General features: G+C 43.6%; 1 protein-coding gene across 26 annotated transcripts in view; it reads left to right on the top strand.

Annotated features, from left to right (window-relative positions):
• TCF7L2 (transcription factor 7 like 2) overlaps positions 1-26,523 on the top strand; it is a 171,209-nt gene that overhangs the window by 43,123 nt on the left and 101,563 nt on the right. For 22 of the 26 annotated variants that reach the window (XR_010440904.1, XR_010440906.1, XR_010440905.1 and 19 more), the window contains one exon: positions 17,436-17,537. The exons of the other annotated variants lie outside the window; for them this stretch is intronic. Coding sequence is in view for 18 of the 22 variants with exons in the window: in XM_064717456.1 (XP_064573526.1) it covers positions 17,436-17,537 (102 nt within the window). In the remaining 4 variants the exon portion in view is untranslated. The remainder of the gene's footprint in view (positions 1-17,435; positions 17,538-26,523) is intronic. 26 annotated transcript variants of the gene reach the window in all.

Genomic DNA, 26,523 nt, shown 5'->3' with positions numbered 1-26,523 from the left:
ATTTTGCTTGTATTTGTATAGTCTTGCAGCCAATGCTTCTGTCTCACTGTAGTTGGTTGCTGTTTTAATATTAGCTCAGTACATTTATTTGCACACATGAGCTAGGTAGCATGTATGTGTGCCCCTATAAAAAATTTGGAAAGAGTGAAAATTTTCAATGGCTTATTCTATTCCTTGTAGAAAGGAATAGAATAAAACCTAAAAAAAACCCCCAGCAAACAAAAAGAACCTTCACAGAGGAGTTTAAAACTCTGGTTTAAAATGTCTTCCATTCAAGTTTTTTAAACAGAAGACTGGGCTTTCTTTCTTTTTTTTTTTTTTTTAATTTTAAACAAAATGTACTTTCTTAAAGACTAAAATGTCTTAAGCACCAGCATACCACTCTACCTTGTTTCTGCTAAATGGGATTATAAGGGATTTAATTCTGTGAGAATTTCTGTGTTGCAGGGGGTGACTTTTTACAGCATGCTAGAGTGAGTGGTGTGTGACAGTCTCCTCTGGTTCCCATCACATCCCTCTGCCCTGACCTGGGGTTTCCCTTGGTGCCAATACACGAGCATCCCGGGGCATTTTGGATCAGGCAGGATGGGAGAGCAAGAAGGTGGGTCAGCAATGAAAAAACCTGACTTGAGCACTGGGTGGTTAGAAGCAAATTGTATTGATTTTTCTTCACAGGTCTGATGGTTTTGAAAGCCACTTGCTGTGCAGCTTTAAGCCTCTTCTGCCATACGTGCAGTCAGTAAATGTTAGCGACTCGGCCAGCACCACTCACTCTGATCCACCAGGCCTTGGAGCACCTTGAAATACACTGCAACCTTCAGGGCTGCTCCAGCTTAAAAGTTAAGCAGGTGCTTAAGTGCTTGGGTGGATCGGAGACTTACAGGCACTACGTTAGCTCCTGTCTGAGCACAAATGCCATCTGTACTTTTTTTAGCAAAATATTGTCCCTGCCTTCTTTCTCTTCCCAGTTTCATCATTCTCTTCCTGGCTTTTTCCAAGCTAAGTGATTTTTCTGGCATGGTGAACATGCTGCACGTAGTAAGAACCCCAACTTGAAATGGAGTATAAATAGAGAGGGAGAGTAGCTGTTCTGATTTGCCATGGAGCATAGTGAGCAAACAGACTTCAGGAATTTTTGAGATCCAACTAGATTGTTATGTATTTACTTGTTTTTTTGTATTTTTTTAAACAAGACTTTGGAATTCTTAGTTATATTAAGAGATTTAGGTGGAGAATTTGAATCTTGGGGCTGTTCTATTGTAAATTAGTACTGCTGCCTTTAATTTATCAGAAAGAGAAATTATTCGGCCAAGATGCCGAATCCTTGAACAGCATCTTTGCAGGTAGGAGGTGTATAAAGTTCATTTCTGCATCTCCTTTTCTTTCTTCCCATTCCCATTGAAAGTTCCACCTTTGCATACTCACGTTATACACTTTTTTGTCTCAGACACAGATAATTCTTTTTCATTTATCTTTCTTTTTTCCCCCTTCTCCCTTTCCTTCCCTCTCCAGCTACCTTTGCATCCCTCGCAGCTCTGGAGAACTGGCTTGTTTATTGCTGGGAGCGTGGCTGATGCCAAGAAATCCTGACTGTCGGTGCATTATCGCGGGGCTGTGACGCAGGGCAGGATCACGTTCCAGATCTAGGTCTTGTTTATTTTGGATCCTGCTCCTGCCGTGGAGCAGCAACGAGCACTTGACTTCTCGCACTGCTCCGTCGGCTCCATCTTCTGCAGGCTGGGATCCTGCCATCTCCTGCTGTTCCTCTCTCCTTGTGCTCCAAACCTCTGGGGAGCAGAGGGCTGGGAAGGGAACTGAGGGATTCCTCGGCATGAAAATCTAGACTGGACAGGCCAGCTGGTGCATTTGAAACTGTGACTGGAGAGTAATTTTTTTTGTTGTGTTTTGGGTTTTTTTATCCCCCCCATAAGTTGTTTGGATTGCTTTTTTATGAAAGCAGGAATTGGTCTAGGAATTGATAGTGTTGGTTTGCAGATTTGGAGGTCCCCTGTGACTGTTATGTGCAGTCCTGACTTGTGTAATTTATCATTTCACAATTCAGCGTGGAGATTTTTCCTCTTGTTTTTTTCCCACTTTATTTTCCTCTCCCCACCTATTTTTCTTTTTTGCTGTGCATATTGCTTGCCTTGTGCAACAGATGTGAGGAACTGATCCCACTTCTATTGAAGTCAATAGCCAAATTCCTATCGACTTCACTGACAGCAAGAGCGAGCCTCTATCTAGGGAGTGAGGATTAGAGCTAAGTAGGAGTAAGTAAAGTACAATAAAATCAGAATATCCTACTTACTGCTTAATGCCATGAATTCTGTTTTGAAGAATTTCTGTTTTGAATCCCATGGCTTTTTATGCTGGTGAATGCCAAGAGCTGAATTCATGGGGGTGGGGAAGAGGAGGAGCTGACAAGCATAAGAGGGTTTTGGTTTCTAGAGTTAGGAGGGACATTGGTAGAAAGGAATGACAAACAGTCCCTGATTCCTTCGTGACCCTGCGGTAAAAGGACTTGGGCTGATGGATGAGGGGCTTGGTTTGGCAGACAGGCTGCACTGGATCCACTTTTGACTGTGTCAACCAAGTGTCACCATCTAAATCTGGAATGCTGTTGTGTATTATGGGAATATAAATAAACCCAAAAAAAGGCTCAGGAAGGGGAAAAATAATTGGACAGAATCTTAAAATTAAAAAAATAAAAAGGAAAATAAAAAGGTCGCCCCCTTCCTGTCCTATTCTAAACATGTGGCTAAAATTAAAAAAAAAAACAAACCCATAAGAAAACCTCCAAACCCCCCAAAAACAGGCTGAGAGATGGGGGAAATGGCTACTTTCTGGATGTTTTCCTGCAGGACTGGGGCTTCCAGGTCTGCTCCAGGGTGGTGGTGGTGAGAAAGCTGCCTTGCTGCCACGCTGCCCCTTCTTTGGGCTGGGGGAGCTGCCTGTCGCTGTGACTGTGGGTTCCTCCTGCCACCTGGGGTGTGGTTACACGTGAGGGGCTGTGTGGACTTGGACCCTGCAGATAGCAGCACGGCCTTTAGCACTGCAGCCTGCTGGGGCCCCACAAGGAAGAATAGGCTGTTATCCTGGCAGGGCAATATTATCCGCGTTTTACAAGCAGGAAGGCTGAGGCGAAGGGTTTATTTTGGTGTGACTCATTCAGGATGGCCTGGGAGCCTGTGACGGACGTGGAAATTCAATGTCTCGCAGAGGCCTGATCCTGTGTTGCCTCTCCCTGTCCTGCTGAGCTCGTGGGCTGGCACCAAGGGCTGGCCAGGGATGCTTCTCTGCCTGGGAGCGCTGCTGGCACGGGCAGTGTGCGAGGTGCAGCTTCATGGCAGAGGGGTGTTGGGGGCTGCAGGTTTTGGGGAGCAACCCAGCACTGCCAAAAAGCGTGGGGGCAGAGGAACAAACCCCCTTTCTGGGGTCATGAACCCGGGCAGACGTGGCGTGTGGGTTTTGCTGTGCCGCTTCCTCGTGTCACCGCTCTGCCAGAGCGCTTTCTTCGCTTGCTTTTCCTTTCTTTTTCCCTTCGCTCTCTCTTTTGGCCAGGATTTTAACATATATCACAGGCTGGTAGGCTAAGAGCCTGGGACTTCCCCTCACCACACTCAAAGTCTTTGATCTTTTGCTTTGGAGGTAACATCAAAAGAATGGCTGAGAAAGACAGCCAGTGCTGTGAAGTTCAACGTTCAAGTTAATAGCTTGACTGAAGGTTGTGCTGCATTGCTGGAGCTGGAGTAAACAGAGGCGGGTGCACACATTTCCCTGGAAATGGACCCTAGTGCTGCAGAAGGGCTTCATTTGCATTCACAATTAATCTAGGTCCTACTGAAGGGCAGGCTTGGCATTTTATTTTGTTAGGTTTTTTTTTTTTTTTCTTTTTTAATTCCTCCTGCATGGGGAAAGCAGTGGGCTGGCTGGCTGGGGAGCTGTTACTTGGTACCAGCACTGGCAGTGGCCTCTTCCACACCCTTGCAGCCCTGTCCTGCAGCTGACTTGCTTTGTCATTTCTGGGTTTTCTCCATTTTCAAAATGATTTAGCTGAAGTCTGTTGGCAAGCCTTCCTCCTTATTCTAATTAAAAAAAAAATAATTTCTAAGCATACAGTAGATAGTATGGACTTCCCCAGATTTTTTAAAATTCACTTCTATTTGTAATGTACCTGATGTCTGTGGGCGAATGACTGCACCATCCATTTTTCCATTGCAATCTTCTCTATTCTCTGTGTGTCTGGGGAGTTGATTTGATTTTTTTTTTCCCTTTTGCACTGTAATAAGGTAGGGAATTTTGTATGATTTGGCATGGCTTGGGGTATGAGGTACAGCACAAGATACTGTCACAAATATTTTGGCCTTGCTGGTGGTCATATTGTAATCAGAGTTTCTAAGGGACAAAACACTGAAAACTCCAGTAACTTCCCTGAGGTTCTTAACACTTGTGCATGAATTGGCCTGATGTATTATATTTATAAGTTTAAGGCATTGTTATGCAGGACTGATAGAGTATGGGTTTGTCTGCTGTGTATTTTGGTGTGTATGTATGTGGAATGATTGATGTGAGTGCTAACTCCATAGTAAAGTAAAACCAAAGGACTCTGTTTTTTTTTCCAAGCACATTTATATGAGAGAGATGCACCATGGGTACCGTCAGTCCCCAGACAGAGGAGTATTCTTCTTCATCCTGCAACAAGATAAGGGACTCAGATGAGGAGAAGAGTTAATGGCCTTAATAAACTGAGAGAGGAGGTTTAAAATTACTATGAGAATAAAAGCACTCTCTGATATGGCTCAAAGTTCTCCAAATTTATTTCTAAAATGAAAAAGTATTATTTGCATATTATTTGCAAATTTTTGACCCCTTGAACAGAGCTTCAGTGTGGGTCTTAAATCACTCACCAGTGCAAGGGACGGGATTCACAAAGGAGCAAAGCCAATCAGGCACCCAAGTCCTTATGGCTTCTTGGAAAAATCCTGACCTGAATACTCTGCCCTGTAGAGTGAATTAACTGCTCTGAAGTGTGTGGGAGTTGAGGCCATTCGTGCTCACTTGAGGAAATGTGGAATGCTCTGGCGGGTAATGACCCCACTGGATGGGACCACAGGGCTCTTTCTGCAGGCACACTGAGGCGCGTTAATTTTGGAGCCAATTATCATTTAGAAGCGATGGCAAAACATCCAGCTACACAGAGTGACAGCCTGAAGCAGGTCTTGCAGGAGCTGCCAATCCTTTCTTGGACCAATGGAAAGAGGTGGTGGATGATGGCACTGAGCTCCTGCCTTTTTTTTTTTTTTTTTTCCTGTTCTCCTGCTTGCTGGAGAAATAATAATTTCTCTTTTTTTTTCTTTCCTTTTTCTTTTTAAATGCAACTTTTTATTTTATTCTATAATATTTTATTTTATTATTTTATTATGATTAATTCCATACAAAGTCAGAGGAATTTTTCTACAATACTTGGGCTCACTGGAAATCACTGGGAGGTATCACCAAGGGACTGGGGAGGGTAGGGCAGTTTGAATTCCCTCTGTCCTTCAGGTACATCCTCCAGACCAGCATGTTGCAAATCCCCGTGTTGCTTGGGGGCAGGAGGAAAGGAATAATAATTTTCAGTAGATTAGTGGCTATTGTATCATCTCACGTTGCTTAATAAGCCTGATGTTACGTGTGAGAGGTAAGCTCCTTAGTGGGAGCAGGGTGCACTGCAGTGACCTTTTGTGTGCAGGTCTGTGGAGATGAAAGTTCCCTCCTGAGGTTGTGGGGTTGGCTGTGCAGCATGCAGAAACGCTGACTTCAACTCGCTGTCCTGCGCAGATGCTCTCCAGTCTATTAATGCTCTCATAAAAAAAAAAAAATCTGTGTAGGAACCTGGTTTTTCTTCCTCTGATTCCACCTAGGATAAATTTGACTTGGAAATAGAGCAGAAATGCTGTGTCATGATTTTTTAAAATAAATAAATAAGCGATTGCTATGAAAGGGAGCTCATTGATCCTTAGTTGCTTCATTTATAATTACCCACATATGGAGTCATCCTACCTCATCTTTAAAAAACAAACCTGCCTCTCAGAACCCCACCAGGCAGCTAAAGTGCCTTCTTGTGTCCCCACCCTGCTCTCCTCAACCTCAAATACTTATAAAATATAAGCGTCCGCAATAAGATTATAAGGTGTTTTTAGACTGGAGCCTTTGCTTTCCTGGCTGTTCAGTAAATAGGCTGTGTCTCTTGGATGTGCCCTGAGGCTCAGAAACCCGAGGCCTGCCCACATCGTGAGTTCTACTTTCCTCCTTGCAAAGTGCCTCTGGCTACTGGAGCTGTCGATGCAGCCCCTTCCACCCCCCGCCCTGCTAAGAAAAAGCTTTTTTTTTTTTTTTCCCCTTTTTTCTTAAGACAGCTGTACAGCTGTAACAAACCTCGAATAGCTACTGGGGTTTTTTATCACTTGCAGGTAAGGCTAAAACCTGAAATATTCATTTGTCACTTGTGGGTACAGGGCACTTGGCACAGGCATGTGGAGCCTCAGGTGCTGCCGGTTTGGCTGTGGTTCTCCCCATGGAGCCAGGAGGGATTGGTGTGCTCTCCCATCCTTGTCCTGAGCTTCTGTGGGGATCACCGTGTCCCCTTGGTGTCTGAGCAGCTGCCCCAAGCCCAGGGTTGTGCTCTTGGCTTTCAGAGAGCATCCCATAGGTGTGTGCTCTGTTGCTGTGTGGTTTGGGGCTGGGCTGCCATCCCAGAGCCCTTCCTGGGAAATCCTGCTCTTTGCTCCTGCACAGGCACAGGGTGAGCTGGTGCCCAGCTCCCGGGATTTAGTAGCAGAAGGGCATCCCTGTGCTGGCTTTGGGATGCCACAAGAGGGTGGCTGGCGTGCATCCCTCTTGTAGACATTCCCTAGCCCAGGGGCTGTACCTCTCCTCCCCTCTCCTGGAGCATCCACATCCCTCCCTTCCCATGGCCAGGCAGGAATTATGATGATCCTGGGGAGAGCTCCCACAGGGAGCCGTTGTATGTGTATATATATATATATATATAATGTATGTATATGTATATGTATGTGTATATATGTATGTATATATATGTATGTATATATATGTGTATATATACATGTGTACATATGTGCATATATATATGTATATATATATGTGTACATATATATATCTAGGTGTGTATATGTATATATTTGCTAATTGTATCAGGGCGCAGGGTTGAAGCTATTCTGTGTTTAATTCTGTATGAACATGATTTACCAGCCTTGGAGGAGATTTTGCTCCCGCTGCAAAGTCAAATACATCTTTCTGCTCTGCTCTCTGACTCCTTTACATGGAAGTTGTTTTTCTAGTACCTGCTAAGTTATTTCAATTTTTTTTTTTCCATATTGATATTGAGAGAGAGCAAACATACATACATGAACAGACTTAAAAAACACTCGGTGTTTTCAAACCGTGGTCCTTTAAATAAATAAATACAAAATTTGCCTTGCGGGCCAGCCGGTTCAAAATGCCTGCACTATATTTAGCAACAAGAGCAACATTTTCAGCTATTTGCAGATTTGTACAGCTCAGGGCTGCTCTGATGACTCCTTTGTTTCAGCTTTGGGGCTGTGGCAGGAGAGTGTGGCAGATGCAGATGTGGGAGTGCGGTGTCTGCGGGCTGGGCGTGCAGAGCCACCCTCACCTCTCCAAAACAAACCTCTGCCCCAGCCACAAGAATGTGGGCATGGGGCACAGTCCCTCCAGGACATGAGCTATTGCAGAGCTGCTGCTGCTGCCCTTCTCCCTGGGACAGAGGACCCTCCAAGCCACTGTTTCTACATGTTTTTTTTTTTAATTCAATTTTTTTTTCTTCCCCTCCTTCGTCTTTTCCACCCACACTTAGAGAAGAAGAATGCAGGCTCATGCATGTTGCATTTTCCTCGTGCAACAGAAATTTTTTTGTTTTGGCTTGGTTTGGTTTTTTTTCCCCCTATACATACATGGAGCAATGCATTATTTCAATTTGCTGCTCAAAAAAGAGTATTTTCCTTTTTTTCCCCCTCAATTTCTCAAAACTGAAATGACTATTTTGCGTTAGTTCATTTTGCTGTTTGATTTTTATTTCTACTCTTTTCAGCTCAGGGAGTGGATATGGTAGTGTAGTTCTTTGACTGAGGAAAATTTTTCTCTCTGAATGAACAATAAGCCCCCCTTCTTCAAAACTTCTAGTTGTGTATTTTGTGCATCTTAAGTCTGCAAACTGTGCCAGTTGAAGAAAAGTTACTTACATTTAATGCATAACCTGAAGGTACTTGAAAAGTCAGAGTGCCTTTCTAAAGTCTTGCCATGATTTACTTGGAATTTGTGGTCATTTGGCTTATTTTCATTGGGGGTGCCCTTTAAATTGGGGAAAAATAATGCATAATGGTGTCAATTCTGGGCCATATTTGTTTTAACATATTTTTCTCTGCATCTCCTTTAAGAAAAACCAACATTTTATGTGTTTTTGAGGAACGGTTTGTGTGGCTGATGATTCAACTAAAAATATTTTAAAAAATACTTCTTTTAAATTCCTTAAATGCATATTGCATTGTTTTGGTAGTACTGGAGGAAACCAGAAAATAAATACACAGGCTGGCTGCTCAGGAACAAGAGGTGACAGCACAGATTTAGTGAATACTTCATTTGTTTTATTTTGCTTTCATCCCAAATGATTCACTTAGTCCTCCACCTAAATATAATTCTTCCTACTTAGCGAGGAGTCATCTTTCCCTCTGGCCAGATGGGATGTCTTTTCCATAGGTGTCCAAAGGCAAGCCTTCCTCATTTCCTCTTCTGATGGACAATTGAGATGTCCAGCTTTCATTTGGAAGGAAAATAGGTGCAGCTCTGGCTGTCCCCAGGAACCAGTGCCATCAGAGAAGCAAAAAGGGCGGTTATTGATGGGGGTTCCAAATCCTGGGAAGGGAATGTTTCTTTCCCGGCTCTCTAGGAGGGATTTGGAAAGAGCCATAATCCTGGGTTAGGAGTAATTTGTTACAGCAAGATGATACTTGAGTGGCAGGAGGATTCTGGCAGAGGCAGCGAGAAGGTTTTATTCAGAGGAGTAGCTGGTCTCACAGAAGGTCAGGCTGACACAAATCCTACCCCAGCCCACAAGTTTTGTTTCTCAGCCAGCACAATTAGCTGAGGGGACTCTCGACCTCTTTTACATCTTTCAAAGACATCTCCACACATCTGAGCTAAAAGATTACTGCAAGGAATGTGGACCAGGATATGATGCAGTGGAAAGTTTCTCTTCCAAGGCCTTTCTGAAAAACAAAACCTCAACAGCAACCTTCCCAGTTTCTCCTAGGAGGTCAGAATATTGCTGGTTCCAGTGTTATCTCCAGGACTTTTTTTCCTGAGGTTGCCTTAAGGTTACATTTTTGTGTTAACCTTAAAAAAAAAAAACCCAAAAAAAAAACCAAGGACAAAACTTACTACCCCTAGGAAAAGAGAAAAGAGAATTTTGCAAGTTCTTCATTTTCATGAAGGCCTGAAACCCTTGGAGCCATCTATTCTGCAGTTACCCCTTGTTGCACTGAAGGCCCAATCACACATGGAAACCACAAGGGAGGCGACAGGAAATTTGGTATGAAATTTGCTGGGTTTACTAGAGAGTGGCTCCCTGCAGTTCACCCAGAATTGCTACATCGACAGGAATTTTTGTGGTAGTGATTAGAGTCATGAGTTTCACTTACCCAACAGTGGAAGAAAATATGACTCTCGGTAAAACCCTCTTAGGCCATGTTACAATAATGAGCAAACCGCTAAATTTTCCTGTAGCACTTTTACTCAGGGATCTCACCCACCTGTGCCACTCCTTCACAGGTACTTCACAAGATCTGAGATGAGAATTTGGATCCAAGAGTGAAGAAACCCCTCCCAACCAAGATAGTCTTGGAGGCCCCTTTGGAGAGGGACTTGTCTTGCAGAGCATCCTTTGACTGTCTTGCCTTTGTCATGCCTCTGCTGGCTTTTGGTAGCTGGAGGTGCCAAGCACTTTATAAATCAACCCTTGATTGGCTAATGGAGGGTAGGTCTAGATTAGGTATTAGGAAGGAATTCTTTCCTGTGAGGATGCTGGGAGACTGGCACAGGCTGTCCAGAGGAATTGTGGATGCCCCATCCAAGGCCAGGCTGGATGGGGCTCTGAGCAGCCTGCTCTCAGTGTCCCTGCTTGTGGCAGGAAAGTTGGAACTTTGGATCATCTTCGAAGTCTCATTCAACTCAAACCATTCTATGATTCTATGACTGATGCAGGACAGAGTTGTACAAAGATAGGGCCTCTTTATGTCTGTTCTGTCAGGGTTTGAGGTTTTTTTTGCCTTCACACAAAGACATGCAGTGGAAAATGGTACCAGTTCAATATCATGGTCATGTAGAGATGAATTTCCTGATGGGCTTCACTACCAGGGTACCTAAGGAGACTGGTTGATGCTTCCCATAATCAGGAAATACATTCCCATGTTTCCAATTCTATTCCTAACTCCAAGTGGTGGAAGTGAAGGGAAAGATGGGAGCAGATTTGGTGGGCCTCCTTTGCTCCTTGCACAGCTGTGCTGTGGGGTTTTTCTTGCTTTTCCTTAAAAAAAAAAAAAATTAAAAAGTAGTTGCAAGGCTTAAAGTTCCAGCCCCTCCTTTACAAATAGAGCTATGCTCCTAACAGAGTTGGAAGGTTTTAAGGGAGGCAGGGCTCCCCTGGAGCAGCTCCTCTGTTTGAGTGGAGGTAGCACAGTGCCATGATCTCTGTCTCTAACATGCTGTCAGATATCTTTACTGCCTTGATTTAAAGGGGAGGAAAGGAATTATATTTTATAGACCATAAAATGCATTCTTGGACTTCATGCAAACACTAGTTACCAATTGTTCTCTCACTTGCTGAGAGATTGCCAGGATGAGAAATTGTGTGTCTGTACATCAAATTTTTTGGTGAGTCTTAGAGGCTGATTAAACTGTGAGTCTAAGCAAGACAGACCTACAGAAAGAATTTCTTGGGATTTTTTTGACTGTCCTAGTCTTCATCTAATGGAAACTCAGTGCTTATGTGCAACAGAACAGGTTGCAGAGAAAATTTAGGGAAAGTAGCTTAAAAATGAAGTTGGGTTTTTATATGGTTTAAAGTAGATAAAATGCTTATTCTTGTTCCTTGACTGAAGTTATGTTTTTATTGGTACCTTTCTTTTGGAACAGCACTTTGCAGATATCTGAATAGTCCTCAGCCAGCCTGCTGGTTTGTGCAGGAAGGATGGTGGGGTCTTTCAAATTTAATGTGAAAAAAGTAATGGTGCTTTCCCAAGCTCCACCCAGGATTGAGAAATACAGCCTGCAGTTACTTTGCAGAGATACCATGTGAACTGCAGAAAGTAATGCTGTACTTCTATGTCACATGAACACTCTTCCTCTTGTAAAGCTAAAAAAATTATTTTAAATTCCTCCCCTTTAATGAGAGAATTAAAGGACATTTTAAATTTGGAAGAGGCCTTATGTGCATGTGTCAGTGCAGGAATGTAACACCATTTCCTGGTTTTTGTACCACTTTCCCCCATGTATGCATTCTACTTAATAATTTTAAAAGATTATGTTAATAAAATGAAAAGTGGAGATATACGATAAATACTTCTGTGTTTTCAATTTTATGCTTTAATTTCTTGAATGCTCTGGGGAAATCTTTTGTGTGGAAAGGATTGGTCTCACTGAAACCAACCTTGCTGCTTTTGTTTTGAGCAGCTCCCCTGTGCCTCATGGTGGTGCATTGCATATTCTGTAGAAGGGCTCAGCATCGTGGGTGGTGTCTATTACTTCTCATACAAAAAATTCCAGACATTGCAGGTCTGCAAGGAATAGGAGGCCTTTTTAAAGTTCCTTCAACAGCCTCCTTCAGTTATTTAAAATAAATCCTTCAGATTTTGCTCTCACACGCACACCTCTACAAACAAGGTGATAACTGAAGACCAGAAATAAGGGGCTGAGGTAAATTAAGCGATGGAGCAGAAGCTGGGGGTCTACAGTTAAATCTTTAGAGGCTTTGCTTCTAATGTAAGTGGAGGCACTAATAGGTGACAGAACTTTCTTTGTAGGTACCAAGATGAGTATCCTCTTGCAACTTTAATTTTTTTTTTTTTTGTCTGTAGAGAGCTATTATGGCCTTTGTTCCTTATTGGCTTCCCCATAAATATCAGCTCTCCCCTCAGCATTGTGATCTCAGTGTTGCTACTGCATTATCTCTGGTTAAAATTTGTCTAGATGCTCCCTCCCAGAAATGCTTCTAACTAAATATTGGAGAAGCTCCTGACCTTCAAGTTGACATCCAGGTGTGTACTTCCACGTAACTCTACAATGCTGGCCAAGGGAGGGACTGACCCCAAAGTTAGGATCAGGAATATTTCTGTTTGAGGTCCAGGAAGGAAGTGCAGACTTTGGAGGTGTGATCCAGTGGTTAGGGGAGGTATTGGAGACCAGGGGCATTAAGCTGACTGCAGGAGCCCTGCTCCTGCTTGTTTCAGTTCCTGGGAGCTAATAAGCACCAGCTGCAGGAAGCCTGAGCTGGAAAGCATTGTGCAGCTTTCCTTCTGTTTAAAAATATGGCCTTTCCCCCACCCCTTACTGTGTTTATATTTTTATATGTTAAAGAACATCACTTGTAGGGTGATCTAGCAGTGAAAACAAAAGTGTGACAGGGGGCGGGTCCAGGTTGGACACCAGTGCAGGAAACACCTGTGATCTCAGTGCCATCCTTTCCTTCATGGCTGCACCGCTGTGAGCCCTGCCCCAGCGTGTGGGGCAGCTGCTGGCCCTGAGTTGGCGCTTCCAGCAAACTCCTCGAGTGCTGGATGTGAAGTTCAGCTGCTTTGGACCAGCTCTGCAGTGAAAACTTGGGAATGATGTTTGTTGCCCAGCCAGAGCTCAGGAAGGTGGCTGCTTTGGGGGTGCCTATGCAGAGCTGCTCCCAGTGAGTCTGTGCTCTGCAGGACCCTCTAGTTGTAGATGGGAGGTGTGGATGTGTAGGAAGGTTCTTGGGTATTTTTTGTTCCTTTCTCCAGAAAAAATCTGGGCCATTCAAATCATTTGCCTTTTCCCTTGTGCTGACAATTTAACAGCCTTTTTAAAAGCTTTGGTTTCTCTCAAGTACGCTCGCCCCAAACTTGTTTTAATTCTTGTGTGGAGGCCTGGAGCTTAACAATTATTTTGCTTAAGCTCTCTGAGACTTGCCATAAAACTTTTTTTTTTTTAAATGCACACATGCTAATGATCCCCATCAGATCATATTGTTAAACAGGGAATAAAGTACTTCCACCATGATGACATTATTTTAAAAAAATGTTAAAAGCGGGCCAGCAGAGCCCATTTCAACAGTTTTGTTCTGAAATAATTTGCACAGATTTGTTCGAGTTAATTTGTTGAAAAGTTCAGTGTTTGTACAGGCAAGTCCCGATTTCCACACTGAGACACAAGAAGCAGGAGAGGAGTGAGTGGGTGTCCAGCATTTGCAGGAGCAGGCTGGTGGGAGCTTCCCCTCCCTCTTACCCCTCTGCCCCCTCCAGCTGCCCAGTGCAGGAATGTAAAAGCAGTGTCAGAAGGCTGGGAAAGTCAGCTTTGGATTTTTGTGGGCTCCTTGCAAATCAGAGGAACTGTCTGGCTCAAATCTGCATTTAGGGCCAAAAGAAGAGGATTTCCTGCTATTTAGTTGCTTGAGGAAGGAAAGGATTTACCTCTCTGCTGTAGCAGGACTTAATTTTTCTCCTTTTTAATAAGAATATCATAGCGTAGCGCAGCAGCAGTAAACCTCCGAGAGCAATCAGGGCTCTCCCTCCTCTTCCTCGAGGTGATGCAGCTCCCCCCAGCCCAGGCATCCTCCTGTCACAGCTCCCAGCCCCAGCAAGGGCCTGGCATGTCCCTGCACTGCGAAAGAGAGAGCTGTGGAGGGGGTGGCTGCTGTGCTCGGCCACCATCTGGATCCAGTTAGCTCTCTCGGCAGTAGGGCTGAGTCTCATTTCCTCCAACCAGTAATGTTATATAGGCAGTGATCCTGTTCTGCCCTAACATAATTGAAAATTATGTGTATTGTAGACTCGCAGCGCTGAAATGTAGACTTGTAAAAATCTGTGGCTCAGGTAGCCTGTGGAGATTGAATTTGGCACACAATGAGGCTTTTATGTAAAGTAAGAATTATAAGCCACCACATCAATATTGTGTTACAGGCATGACAATTCTTGGATGAGGAGGCCTTGAGTCAGGCTCGTCACCTTAAACAATGCTAATATTTCATACTTTATCAACAGGGCTGGCATTTTGAAGCCAGCAAACATTTTTTTGCTTTTGCAAACATCCTGCTGTTGAAGGTGTGGGTTCACTAGCTTGACGTGGGCATTGGCTGTGGGCTCTGGCCCCCTCTGCTTATCTGACAGACAGAACATCTCACCCTTAGCAGGGCTGGGAAGCTGCTCTGGATCCTGGCCACTTGGTAGAGCTCATGGAAGTTGCTTTATGGACCCTTGTGCTTTACTGCTTTCCCTTGGGTGTGGTTATTTGATTTTATTTTGTCTCCCACTGGTGTGTTATCCACTGGTAGAAATGGAAGTTGTCCGTGTCTGTGCTTGTGAGCAAAATTGAGCCCTCTGGGTTTGGACTGTTCCTGCTGGGCTTCATGTGCATGTCCAAAAGAAGCTGTTTGTGCTTTAGCCTTTGCACTGTAAGACTTCTTGGATCCTCTTTGCCAGGGGTGGGTAAGAGAAGGGCTTTACTGAGAGTCCAGACTAAGGGTTTTAAAAGGAGGAAAAAAAAAGTGTAACAGTAAGATCTTCTGAAACGTTCATCTTGCCCTTAGGTCAGCCTGGTGTAGGAGCTGAAAGCATGTGCTGAAAGCACGGGCTGTGGTGGGATAGAGGTGGAGTGGGAGCAGCCATGCCTTCTTGCTCTGTTTCTTCTAATGGAATTTATTGCTAGTAAAAAACAGCCCAACTGACAGTCCTGAAGGCTTTGTAATCCCTGCAATAATTACTGACTGGATGGGGTCTGCTGTGAGCTCACCCCTGCTGCTTGTCAATGCCTCTGTCTGCCCTTGGGGCAGTCTCGGAGAAGCCCACGTGTTTCTCAGCCTGTGTTTTAGGACAGCTGCTGACCTGAGCTCCTCACAGGCTGTCATGGTTGTACACGTATTCCAGGGCTGCTTGTGACTGTGGAGTGGTTATGGAAAAATGAAGGTGATGAGTTTATTTTTGTGGGTAATGGCTTGGTGTCTGTTCCCTGGAAATCCACAGTTTGAGCTGTCATGTTCTGGTAGAGGTTTCAGCTGTGGCAGCGGTAGGTTCTTGCTCTCCAAAAACCATTGTGAACTTTGAAGCAGAGTCATGCTTCACATGCCTCACATCCTGTGAGGACGTTTTCCTTGGAAGAAGGGAAAAATACTTCGCTGATTGTCTGGAAAACCTGAGGAAGCCAGAAGTAGCTGTGACCCAACAGGACCCATTCTGGAAATTCATGCACCCCTTCTTGTGGTGGTGTTTTGACTGCTGTCTAAGAAAACTGGTGGACTTTTGAAAATGTAGCAGTTTACTTGTTTAATAGTGCCATCTGAAAATCTGCAATGTATCAGATTTCCCCTCAAGTTTAAAAGTTGGCTCTCAGTTGGCTTCAGCTTTGGGTCCAAATTCTACACACTAGGGTTGCATTTTTATGCATTTTTTTCAACCACAAAGGGTTAGAAAGTTGCTTTAACATGATCTCAACTTTAAAATTTATGTTGTGGTCACATATATTGAAGAACAGGGATTTGATGCAAGTGATCAAATATCTGGAGACTTACAATTGAGTTGTAAGAGTTAGAAATATTGCTTATCGGTAGTCTAGTTCTGGTTTGTTTGGGTTTTATTTCTTGTTTTTAAGAAGTGCTGAAACATTCTGGTCCACATTGCACAAATCCCAAATGTGAACATGAATAAAAACAAGACTTCTTGGAACTTGTGGAACTCATATGGGGCACAAATCCAGAGTATGGGTTTGTTTATTTGCATTCCAGTAGCTCGGAAAACTCAGGCCCTCCAAGTGATGGGAATTGGTAACACATTCTCCTGCTGGCTTCTGCTTTTTGGGCACCTCAGTGCCCAGAGTCTTGCAGCAAACAGGCCCTGCATGTGAGCAAATGTTTTGCATACGTGAGCAAATGTGATAGATAGTGATGTGCTGAAAGCATGGAACCAGATCTCCTTCCTTCCTCCATGGAGATTCAGATACAGCTTCCGCTGTTCCCCTGCACTGCAGGGGCTGCTTGTGCATGCTACTTCTTCAAGATTATCCTTACTTTAAAAAAAAAAAAAAAGAAAAAAAAAAGAAAGGAAGGAATAGGTAAACATAACTATTTCTCTAGCAGGTATTTTCTAGGAATAGATCTGTCAGGTCAAGCAGCATCTAGTGCTGAATAGGAGCTTCTGCAGTGGCCTGATCTGTGTGTGCAGCTGCTTTTCTTAGTTCTGGGAGGGGGCTGAATGTATGTGGCTGTGCACATTTCTTCCAGCATGATACAGGGCTTTTAGAAGTCTCTTATTAACCTGTGTTAACTGGGACAGCACACAGCAGCGTGCAGAGAGAAAAGCCTGGGCTGAAATTATATTTAGATGTACAGCGCAGAAGTTTGTTTGGGATAACTAATTTCTCTGTGGACCTGCTTTTGTTCAGAATGGAGCACTTCTGGTGCAGTGAGCTGAAGCTTTTCTTGCTTTTGAGTCAGTGCCCCCATATGCTGCAGAGGTGCCCCCTGTGTGTGTCCAGCCTGTCTGCTGGTGGCAGTGCCACAGAGAAGCTGTGGCTGTCCCCAAGCCGGGGTTGTCTGACAGAAGATAAGCAAGAAGAAAATCCATGGTGTCTTCTAGAAATGATGAAAAGTAGAGAAAATAGGTGCTAAGACCCAGCAGTCATTTTGGGGTAGTGCCCTGCCTTTAGGGCTTGTACAGCACTGGGCAGTTGGAGCAGTTGACTTGGTACATTTGTTGAAAGAAGGCTGACCGATGACTCGTTCAGTAATGAGATCATATTCTTAATTTCATGATATGTTTTCCCTCTCCTGACACTGATATCCACCTTTTCCCTTGTCCCATCCTCTCCATGCTTATGCTGTTTTGTTTCTTTGCGAGTTTTATGCTACTTCTAGATTTGCTGCGATCAGTAAAATTAATGTAATAATGTCTTTGCAATCTGGTTTTTTTTCTTATTCCTGAACTGTAACACAGTGGTATGAGATTGTTAGTTCTGCACAGATTTTGTATCCACAAACATGTAAGGTTGTCTTAATTTTTTGTTTCAGTTCCTTGCATAAGTTTTGCTTTATACTTTTTTATCCATGTTGCCTAAGATTTGTTATTTTTTTTTTTGCCTTTCTTTTCTGAACTCATTTTTCTTTTCCCATTTTTGTTTCCTCCATCCAGTATCTGCAGATGAAATGGCCACTGCTTGATGTTCAGGCAGGGAGCCTTCAGAGTAGACAAGCCCTCAAGGATGCTAGGTCTCCATCTCCAGCACACATTGTTGTAAGTAAACACAGAAAGATGTTCTTCCTTTGTTTAAAAAAAAAAATCAAAACATTTGACATTAATGGCAATGGTTGTCATCAGTTTTCTTTTACACAGACCAAAGGAGAAATACCCCAAAACAAACAAATCCCTAACAAGCTTGCGGTAAAAGGAGGGAATACTTTTGTTATCACTGGGCTGAAATTATGAAATTATCATCCATGTGCCTTGCAGGAGAGCAGGGAGTCAAAAATACTCTAAATTTACACACTGCAGAATGATGTAGGGGCAGTGGAGTCCAGTCAGGCTGGTTTACACATCTGACCTACCTGTGTTGAAGTGAAGAGAGTGAAGAGACTGTCTGGAAAGCTTAGACTTAAGATTGCCTTAGAAAAATCAAAAGCCTATTCTATGTCCTTTACCTAAAGAAATCTTTTCTTATTGTAAAATCCTGGATGAGAGTTTGAGAATTGGTCAGGACTTTTACCTGGGTGAAGGCTCAAAAGAGCCAAGTTCAGCAAAGCACATGTTCCTTTGTGTTGTGGTGACTTCTAATTTAGTATAAACATTGTTATCAAATATTTACTGCTACCTGCAAAATATAAAACTCTCTTTATAATGAATAGTGTTTTAAAAAAATACTGTTATTTATTAACTTCTAACTTTAATTTTCAATTCTTCGTTAATTTTTCTTGCGCTTCTGTTGTGAAAACAATGTTGAGTTTGCAATGTTCAGTACAAATTTTCATGAAAGTGGTTTGGGGGTTTATTTTGCTTTCTAAAATAGCATCCATAGAGATCAAGAAGGAAATGGTTTGTTTATGTGGTGATTTGCAAGAGCAGAGATATGCAATGGTCCATCCTCACCCACAATCAGTGTCAATGCCATTTATTGTTAAGGAGCATCTTAGCTCTGACTATTCATCTGGGACATTTACCTCTGGAGAGAATGGCATGTACTGGGTGAGAATATTTCTTCCAAAAAAAATTCATCATCAAGTTTGATGTGATTTTTTTAAAAAGCTTTTTTACAACCATTGGATGATAAAGTAAATGCCAGGAAAAGAATCTGCTCATTCTGTACTTTCTGCTCCATAGTCTAGAGCTGACACAGCTGGTAGATCATCCAAGGCACACACTGACTTTTCTAGAAATTTCAAATCATACCAAACAGTTTGAGGTGCTTCTTTTTCCATTGTTGTCTCTTTAAACTGAGAATTGTCAGCCCATTGTGATGAATGTCATAGTTCTTTATTCAAAAGGAAAAAAATATTTCCTATGTTTTAGAACCCATAGCTTCTAAACCATCCTTCAAATCATCAGAGAGCAATTGGAACAAGACTGGTATCTGCCCAGTTGATATCTGGTGCTGGCTGCTTCACTTTTCCAGAATTACTTTGCTTTTCCTTCCTGTCCACTTGGGCTGTCACTGGAGGAAGAGATCAAAGAAAAGATGTCTGGCTGCTTAATCAGAAATCTAAAGTCATCAAAACCTGCCATCATCTCACTCCTAATAAGAAATGAGCTAGAGAAACTTTCCTATTTGAATTCTTTTCTTTTTACTGCTGTGCTGGAGGACTGACACAGGGTGGGAATGTCCCTGTGGCTCTGGCGTGGTGGAGTGGTGTCAGGCTCCTAGGAAGAGATGGAGAGGGAACAAGAGGCTTCTCCTGGATAAGGCAGGTGGGGAGGGTGGGGTGAGTTTGGTTGGGATCCCCTGAGCTTCCCAGAGCTGAGCATCCAGTGTCCCTGAGCCTCCTGCCCTGCAGGAGAGCAGACACTTCCTTTAAACCCCAAAGCAGCCCCTGGTGCTCAGGGGTTTCGCTGGGCTCTCAGCTCCCCTGGCTCTCTCCAGCCCTTCCACCCAGGTGTGGGCGAGGTCGAGATGAGTAGTCAACAAAATATACAAAAAGGGTTCAAAAATCACAATCATTTTGGAAAACGAAGCGAAACCTGCTTCCAGGGAGGCTGAGGTTGATCTGCTTTGTGTTTTGACCATTTATGGGGTTCTTATGGATATCTTTAAAAGCTGTTTCACTCTGCTATTCAATAAAAAGCATATTTACCATAGCAACCACTTAGGCCATGAGGAACATATACTACCTCCGAGATGGAGGCCACCTTCCCAAAGAGCCACAGCTGGCATTTGTAATGTGATCTTTTGTGCTACTTACAATGTTGGAGGGAGAGGAGGAGGGAGGGAGGGAGGGAGGGAGCGGGGAGAGCAGTGGGTTTTTGGGAGGGAGGGGGGCAGGTTCTGCAAGGTTTAATGTTTATTTCTAGCAGCAAACTGTTTTGCCTTGTTCTGTTAAAATATATAAATAAGGGGCAGCTTTTTCCACCCTTTTTCCTGGCACCGACCCCAGGCCACATTAATTTTGTGGAGTGAAAATGGTCTCTTTTTTTCCTTGGTAAATAAAGTTAGAGCGGGTAATGGCATTTGTGGGAGATAAAGTGGCTGCAGATGCCAGTTGGCCTGGGATGTGTCAGGCATCTCTGGTGTCCCCATTGCTGCTGCTGTGCCTGCCCACAGCACCTGGGACCTGGCTGCTCTTGCACAGGGCTCTGTATCCACTTCTGCCTGCATTTGTGAAAACACAGTTAATCTTTTTGTGGAACAGGGATGTGCATTTCATGGGCATCCTGATGTTTCTGTGCAAGTGTAACATGTAGGGATAGAAACTGGTTCTCTACCCTGGTTGCTGAGTCTAGTCTACCCATAAAGTGTACCCATGCCAGTTTTTCATCTTCAAATCAGTTGGGCTGCCCTGAAGATCTGTAGGAAAATGCTAACACCTGCAAATCACTTCTTATCTTTCCCCTATCTCTGAAATCAGGATTTGAGGCTAATCTTCATAGCTGGATTACAAAGAGAGGAAAGGAGAGTGTGGTGGCTTGAGTTTCCCTCCCTCGTTCTATTTCCTTTTTTTCCTTTCCCACTTTTTTTTTTATTTACCCCCACCTTTTTTTTTTTTTTTACCCTTCCTTTTTTCTTTTTTTTTTTTGTCTTCCCTTTTTTAACACTCTTTCTTCTCAGTGCTTGGCTGTGACAACCACAAGCTCTGTGTCAGTTTTTACTCCCAGCTCCAGTGAAACTCCCCTTAGGAGTTCAGCTTAATGACTCAAGGCTGCATAACATGGCCGTCTGTAATGTCTAAAGTAAAATCTGTTCTATTTGTCAGCCATCCTCCTTTCAGATTTGTTTAAGAACATTAAGTTAAGACTACAAAAATTGAAGCAAAAGACCAGCATGAATAATTTGGCTGGATTGCTGTCCCCAGTGCCGAGGGCTGGGTTAATACTGCTTTTTCATGGTGCTTGAGAGAGTCTCCAAGGTCCGTAATGAGAAACAGAATATTAAACTGAAATTATGTTCAGTGTGTCTTGAGGAAGGTACAGCATGAGGCTCCATTTAAGACCAGTGCATTTATTTACATTTAGGTGCTTCACTCATCTGGTAAGACTTTTTGCATCTTGCTATGGCACAGTCATGCTGCTTATCTGTGTCCAAAGGTGAAAGAAAAATGGGGCAAAAATTGTTTTAATAGTATGTTATTAAGCTTGCTCGGTCAAAATTTTGTATTCAGCCTGCAGACAGTACTATTACGAGGCTGGGATATTTTTAAAGTGCTTTTTGTGGTTATTTTCCCCTCTTTTTTTTTTCTGACCTTTGATTTCATTGAAGGTATTAAGATTTTGTGAAACAGCCTTAGCAGGAAGTTTTGGGTGTAAAGCAGATCCCAGCTTGCTCTCAGGGGGTGGGGTGCTAGTTGTCCTGAAGTCCCATGGTCAGTGTGCACTTGTTATTATCCACATGTGTGCTGCCAGCAGGGTGATAAGGATGGGAGATGGGTGATGTAGGAGTGGGAATCTCACATGAACATTTTCTGTTGCAGCCTGGACAGGCAGGTGAAAGTGAGCAAGGTCTGTCTGTGTGAGGATCTCTGAAATCTGCTCACTGCAGAAAGCAAGCTCCTTTAAAACCTTTTTTTATCTGTTCGCATTCCTACAAAATTAAGGGGAAAACCAGTGCTGTTCTTCCCTGTTCTCTACAAAGTAAATACTCTGATTCAGCCTGTTTTGGGCAGGAGTGTGGGTGAAAGCCCAGTCCTGGGATCCTGCCTCCTTCAGGCTGTGCAAAGACTTGCTTTTAGCTTCCTTACTACTTGGCAAAAACATTCAGAAGGCAAGATGATGGTGTCTTGGTACAATATATTCCTTATAAAACTCTAAGGGGTTTAAAAAATTCCTGCATTTTGAAGTAAATGTCAGTGCTAACCTCGGGGGGAGGACTTCCAGTACTTTTTGGCCTAATATGTAAGGGACACAGCCATATAGTAGACTGAATCATCAAGAACAAAGAATCACTGTGCAGCAGTGTATCTATTTTTTTTCCTTTTTTTTTTTTTTAAGTAAAAATGTTTTTTCAAAACATAATGTGACAAGCAAAACTGAAGGCAAAACCATCTGAAACATACTGACTGTTCTCAGCCTCTTCAATGAGCATGGGCTGTGGGCATCTGGGACCTCTGGGTGTCAGGAGTTTTTTTTCCCAGAGCAACTGGAGTTGAAGTCTGCCCTGCCTGTTCCCTAATTTTTTTGTCTAATGTGGTTTGTACTTCTGCATTTTAAAGAAAAAACAAATACCTACTAGTGACAATTAGGTTTATTTTAGGCAGATTTTAAAATGCACCTTCAGTGCAGGCTGGAAGTGGGGTGCACCTGGACGTACATGTGTCCTGTATGTGTTGAGCCACCTGGAACCATAATCTTGCAACTTCCACTCACAGTGCTCTGAGAGGGCTTTTAAAGCTGTTGCTTTGTTTGTCTTTTATGTTCTGTTGTAGGGAGGCTGTTCTTCCTCTGCAGTAACTTCTTGAGATGTTCATGGATTGCAGGCTGCCTGCAGGATGACAGGACACCCTCTCCTGTCCCTAGAGATCTGCAGGGTGATCCAGGAGCAGCACAGTGGTGTTGTGGTGGAAGGACTTAGCTGGGCATTGATGTCAGTGCCTGGTGTTGAGAGGGACACGTTGTGGGCAGGAGGAGAGGGCTGTGTCTGAGCTGTGCTGGTGCCCAGTCTGTTCATCCCTCATGCCTGGCAGGTCATGGACCCAACACGCAGATCCCCGAGACTCACACTGCAGAAACACCCACGCAGGCTTAATTGGAAAGCTCCTTTAGTGACTCTCTCCTTTTAAAATACTCTATACTTTATTTGGCTAATTGCTTTGGCAATTGCTAAGTAAATAAAATGTTTCATTAATACATGCCCAAAAGTATGCAAACGTCTTGTCCTGAATTTTTGGAGCTTCTTGGAGTTAAGCCACAGAACAAATTAAGCTTGCTGAGAATTTTGTGGCTGAATCTTTCACCACTAATTCCTTTTGATTTTTTTTTCTTGTGTTTGAAGCAATCCTGTGTACAAACCAGAATGTTTAGGGCTAAGTATAGAATTCACCTACCGGCAGCCCAATAAAATTGTTTTGGATGGGTTCCTATAAAACACACCCATTATATTCAGTACCCATTAAATATGAATGGAAACCTAGTGCTTGGTTTGTGTAGACAGCAGAAGAAATTTGGGCTCCTTGAAAGTAATTCCCTTGGTAATTTCATATGTTTGTGAAATAGTTCAGACTTTAGGGGACTGTTTCATGGCCTTGTGTTTACTCAGTAGCACAGTCTCCATCCTCTACAGCCCTCCTTTCAGTACTGGAGGGATCTCCTCTGCTGTAATGCTGAGGCTGGGGAAATGTGCAGGCTTGCACCTCTTACTGTGAAGTGAGCAGGAATTTAATGCTTCTGCAAACATCAGTCAGCACTAAAGTACCTTCAGAAGACACCTTGGGGCTGGATTGGCAGCTGGGATGAATTGTCACGCTTGGTTGTAGTCAGGAGATCTGTGGGTAGTTCCAAGAACTCTGAAGTATTTGAATGCTGGGATATTTCAGCTGTGAATAAATGCTGTAAAATGTACAGTACTGCCAACCCCAATTGTTCTAGGATCATGAGTCAGGCCTCAAAAGATCATGGGGATTTGTGGGGCGGGGGGTTGTGTCTTGTTTTTGTTTGTTTTCTATTTCTTAAATAATACATTTTGTATTCTCTTTATTTGTTCTGTTTCCTGAGCCTGCAGGGTATACTCTGCTCAATCTCAAAGTTTTCTCTATAGCAGTTTGTGAGCTTGCTGTGTGCTGTAAGAGGAGTCTGAGGTTCTTCCCTAAACACTCGACTTCAAGGCTACCATGCCTTGAAAAACAGCAAGTGCTGCTAGACTGGCTGTGAAATTCTGGGAGTTAGCAACCCTGAGTGTTGCTCCAGGAGAAGGCAGCTGAGTAGGGTGTTAGGATAGGCTCAAACCCTCATCTGTTGATCATCCATTTCTTGTGAATCATCTGGTTTGACTTTGGGAGGAGAACCTGGTCCTTGGTGCCGGCAAAGGCTCTGGGTTTAGAGTGCTGGGGTACTTACCTTGTGATGGATGGCTGCAGCATTTCCAGGCAGGGTCAGGCTTCTCTAACATCACTAGGGGTGGCTCAGCAGGTCCTCCTGAAGTGCAGGTTTATAGCTGTGGATATTGCAGTGAACCAGCAGCAGTTTTGGTTTCCTGAAGAGGCTGTGCAGTCTTGCATATAAGTTGGAGCCTTGAGATTTGACATTTTGGTTTGTTATGACACACCAAAGTATATCTCTCTCTGACATATCTGAGTATTGAAGCTCTCTGGGTGAAGGGGAAGTAAGACAAAAGCTTGCTCATCACATTATCTTAAAAAAGATGTAGGTAGCCTTGCTGCCTTCAGTATGGTTGGAAGTGCATCTCCTACTGGATTCCTTCTTGTATCTTATAAAACAAGCCCTTATGTCCTTAATATGACACAAATAGGATACCTAAATTCTGGCCATTTTTGACTAGTTAGTCTGGGCTGCAGTAGACCTGCAGAGAGCAATATTTTGAGAAACCTGTACTGGAAAGATAGTTTGGGAAGATATTTCAGCACAGAGGACTGCAAGGTGCATTTTGAATTCAATCACATGGCAGTTTGTTATGCTGAAGCATGCGTGTTAAATGAACTTCTAGGGACCTGTGTGGGCCTACAATTAAACACCAGCAGGCCGTGAGCTCTCCATCAGAGGAGTGGCCGTGCCAGGCGGAGCGGGGAGGACGCAGACGGTCGGTCCCCGGGGCCCGGGCGGGCGCGAGGGCTGCAGCAGCAGCAGCAGCTCGGCCTTGGCAGCGGCCGAGGCGCCGCAGCAGCGCCGGGTGATGCTGCAGAGCCAGATGGGTGAGCCTGTCAGATCAAAGTTGATGCGCGCCGAGGGTGGCAGACTTGGCAGGGCCGCTCGCCGCAGGTCCTCCTCCCCGCGCACCCCGTCTGCAGCTGAAGTTTGTGGCTGGATTCAATCTGGAGCTCAGAGAAGTAGGTACTGAATAATGCAGCCTCCTCTGGAGCCAGAGCCTGTGCTGACTGGAGCAGGAGCAGCCATCATGTACAGAGCAGAAGGTTTAATGGGTATGATGTGGCTGTCGCAGACATCTTTTCACTAAAAATCCTTTTTTGGGGATTTTTTCCCTTCTGAGAAGCTGAGGCTTCAGAAATAAAATGTAAACAATGGTTATCTGCTGCTGTAGAATGCATCAGGTGGATTTTTGATTGGGCCATCTTGAATGTTTACGATTATTGGCCAACCACAGACCAGATAGCTTAAACTCTCTGTCTGAGCCACAGATCTTTGTTATTCATTCTTTTATATTTTTAGCTAGCCTTAAGAGGAAACCTTTCCTTCTATTCTTTTTAGTACAGTTATAATGTAATATATATATATATATATCATAAAATAATAAATCAAGCCTTCTGAACATGGAGTCAACATTCTCATCTCTCCCCTCATCCAAGAAGCCCTTTGAACACTGTCACATATGGCCCTGGTATTTATTTTTCTCCAAATTTCCAGAACCACAGTCTTCCCTTACCAGTCCAGCTTTGGGCTTGTTGAGGCAGAATGGAAAAGCCCAAATACCCAGTGGAAGTGGCTGTCTCAGAATAACTATTCCTCATTATCTCTCCATGCGGCCACTCTCATTCAGCAGTAAGAGGTCCTTTGTGTGGTTTAGCTTAATCCGCTTTGGAAACGGATTAAGCTAAATCTCACAAAGGAACTCTTAGTGCTGAATAACAGTGTCCACACGGAAAGATAATTCGAAATAGTTGTTCTGCGTTTTTCAATTCACACTTGAGCACAAAAACTTTCCCGTGCAGATGAGCCTACTTGAATAGGAACCACCTATTTTCTGTCTAAACAAGGTCTGTGTGCTGTGTCCAGGTGCTATAGTAAAGTAAACAGCACGTATTTTTCATTAAAAAGAAAGGAAGGAAACCAGGATTGCTGGGCTCAGGACCATTTTTTTGCCAATTTGCTCGAGGATTATTGCTTTTCTCACCAGTTCATGTGGTTTGGGATTAGATTATTCATGGGATGCTTTACTTTCTGGAATGTGTAGACATTTCTACTCTCCCTTGTGAAAGAAACTGGAGTTGCCTTGTAAGCCAGTGAATAAAGAGAAGGAAGGATGCTTTCTGCTCTGCCCTATGCAGACCTGTTTGGCAAGGGGCAGACCCATTTTGGAAAGCCTTTGGGGAGTTAGAGATGTTACAATTAACAAGGACTGATTCCTTTGTAAAACAAGTTCCCACCCCAAATCTGTCCCCAAGCAGTGTTCTGTGCGTATTTTCACAAAAGGAAGCTAGAAATAAGTTGTCAAACAGATTTTGGGTTTGGATGTGCAGTGGGCTGGTGATAGGGGTCTGGTTCCAGGGGAACTTACTTGGAAGCTTTGCTCATATCTAACCTGTGAGTAAAGTCATTGAGCGCTTTACCCAGGTGGGGAAGCATTGCTCACTCCTCCGTTTCACCAGTCTGGCCAGAAGAGATGCTAAGTAACTTTCCCTAGTTGATTTTGAGAAGCTGACGATTTCCACATCTGTATTTTAGAGGCAAGCAA

This window comes from Zonotrichia leucophrys, chromosome 6 (assembly GCF_028769735.1).
Source record: "Zonotrichia leucophrys gambelii isolate GWCS_2022_RI chromosome 6, RI_Zleu_2.0, whole genome shotgun sequence".
In the NCBI taxonomy this organism is placed as follows: Eukaryota; Metazoa; Chordata; class Aves; order Passeriformes; family Passerellidae; genus Zonotrichia; species Zonotrichia leucophrys.
Note: the sequence above shows the minus strand (reverse complement) of the source record. Positions and strands in the feature narration are given on the sequence as shown.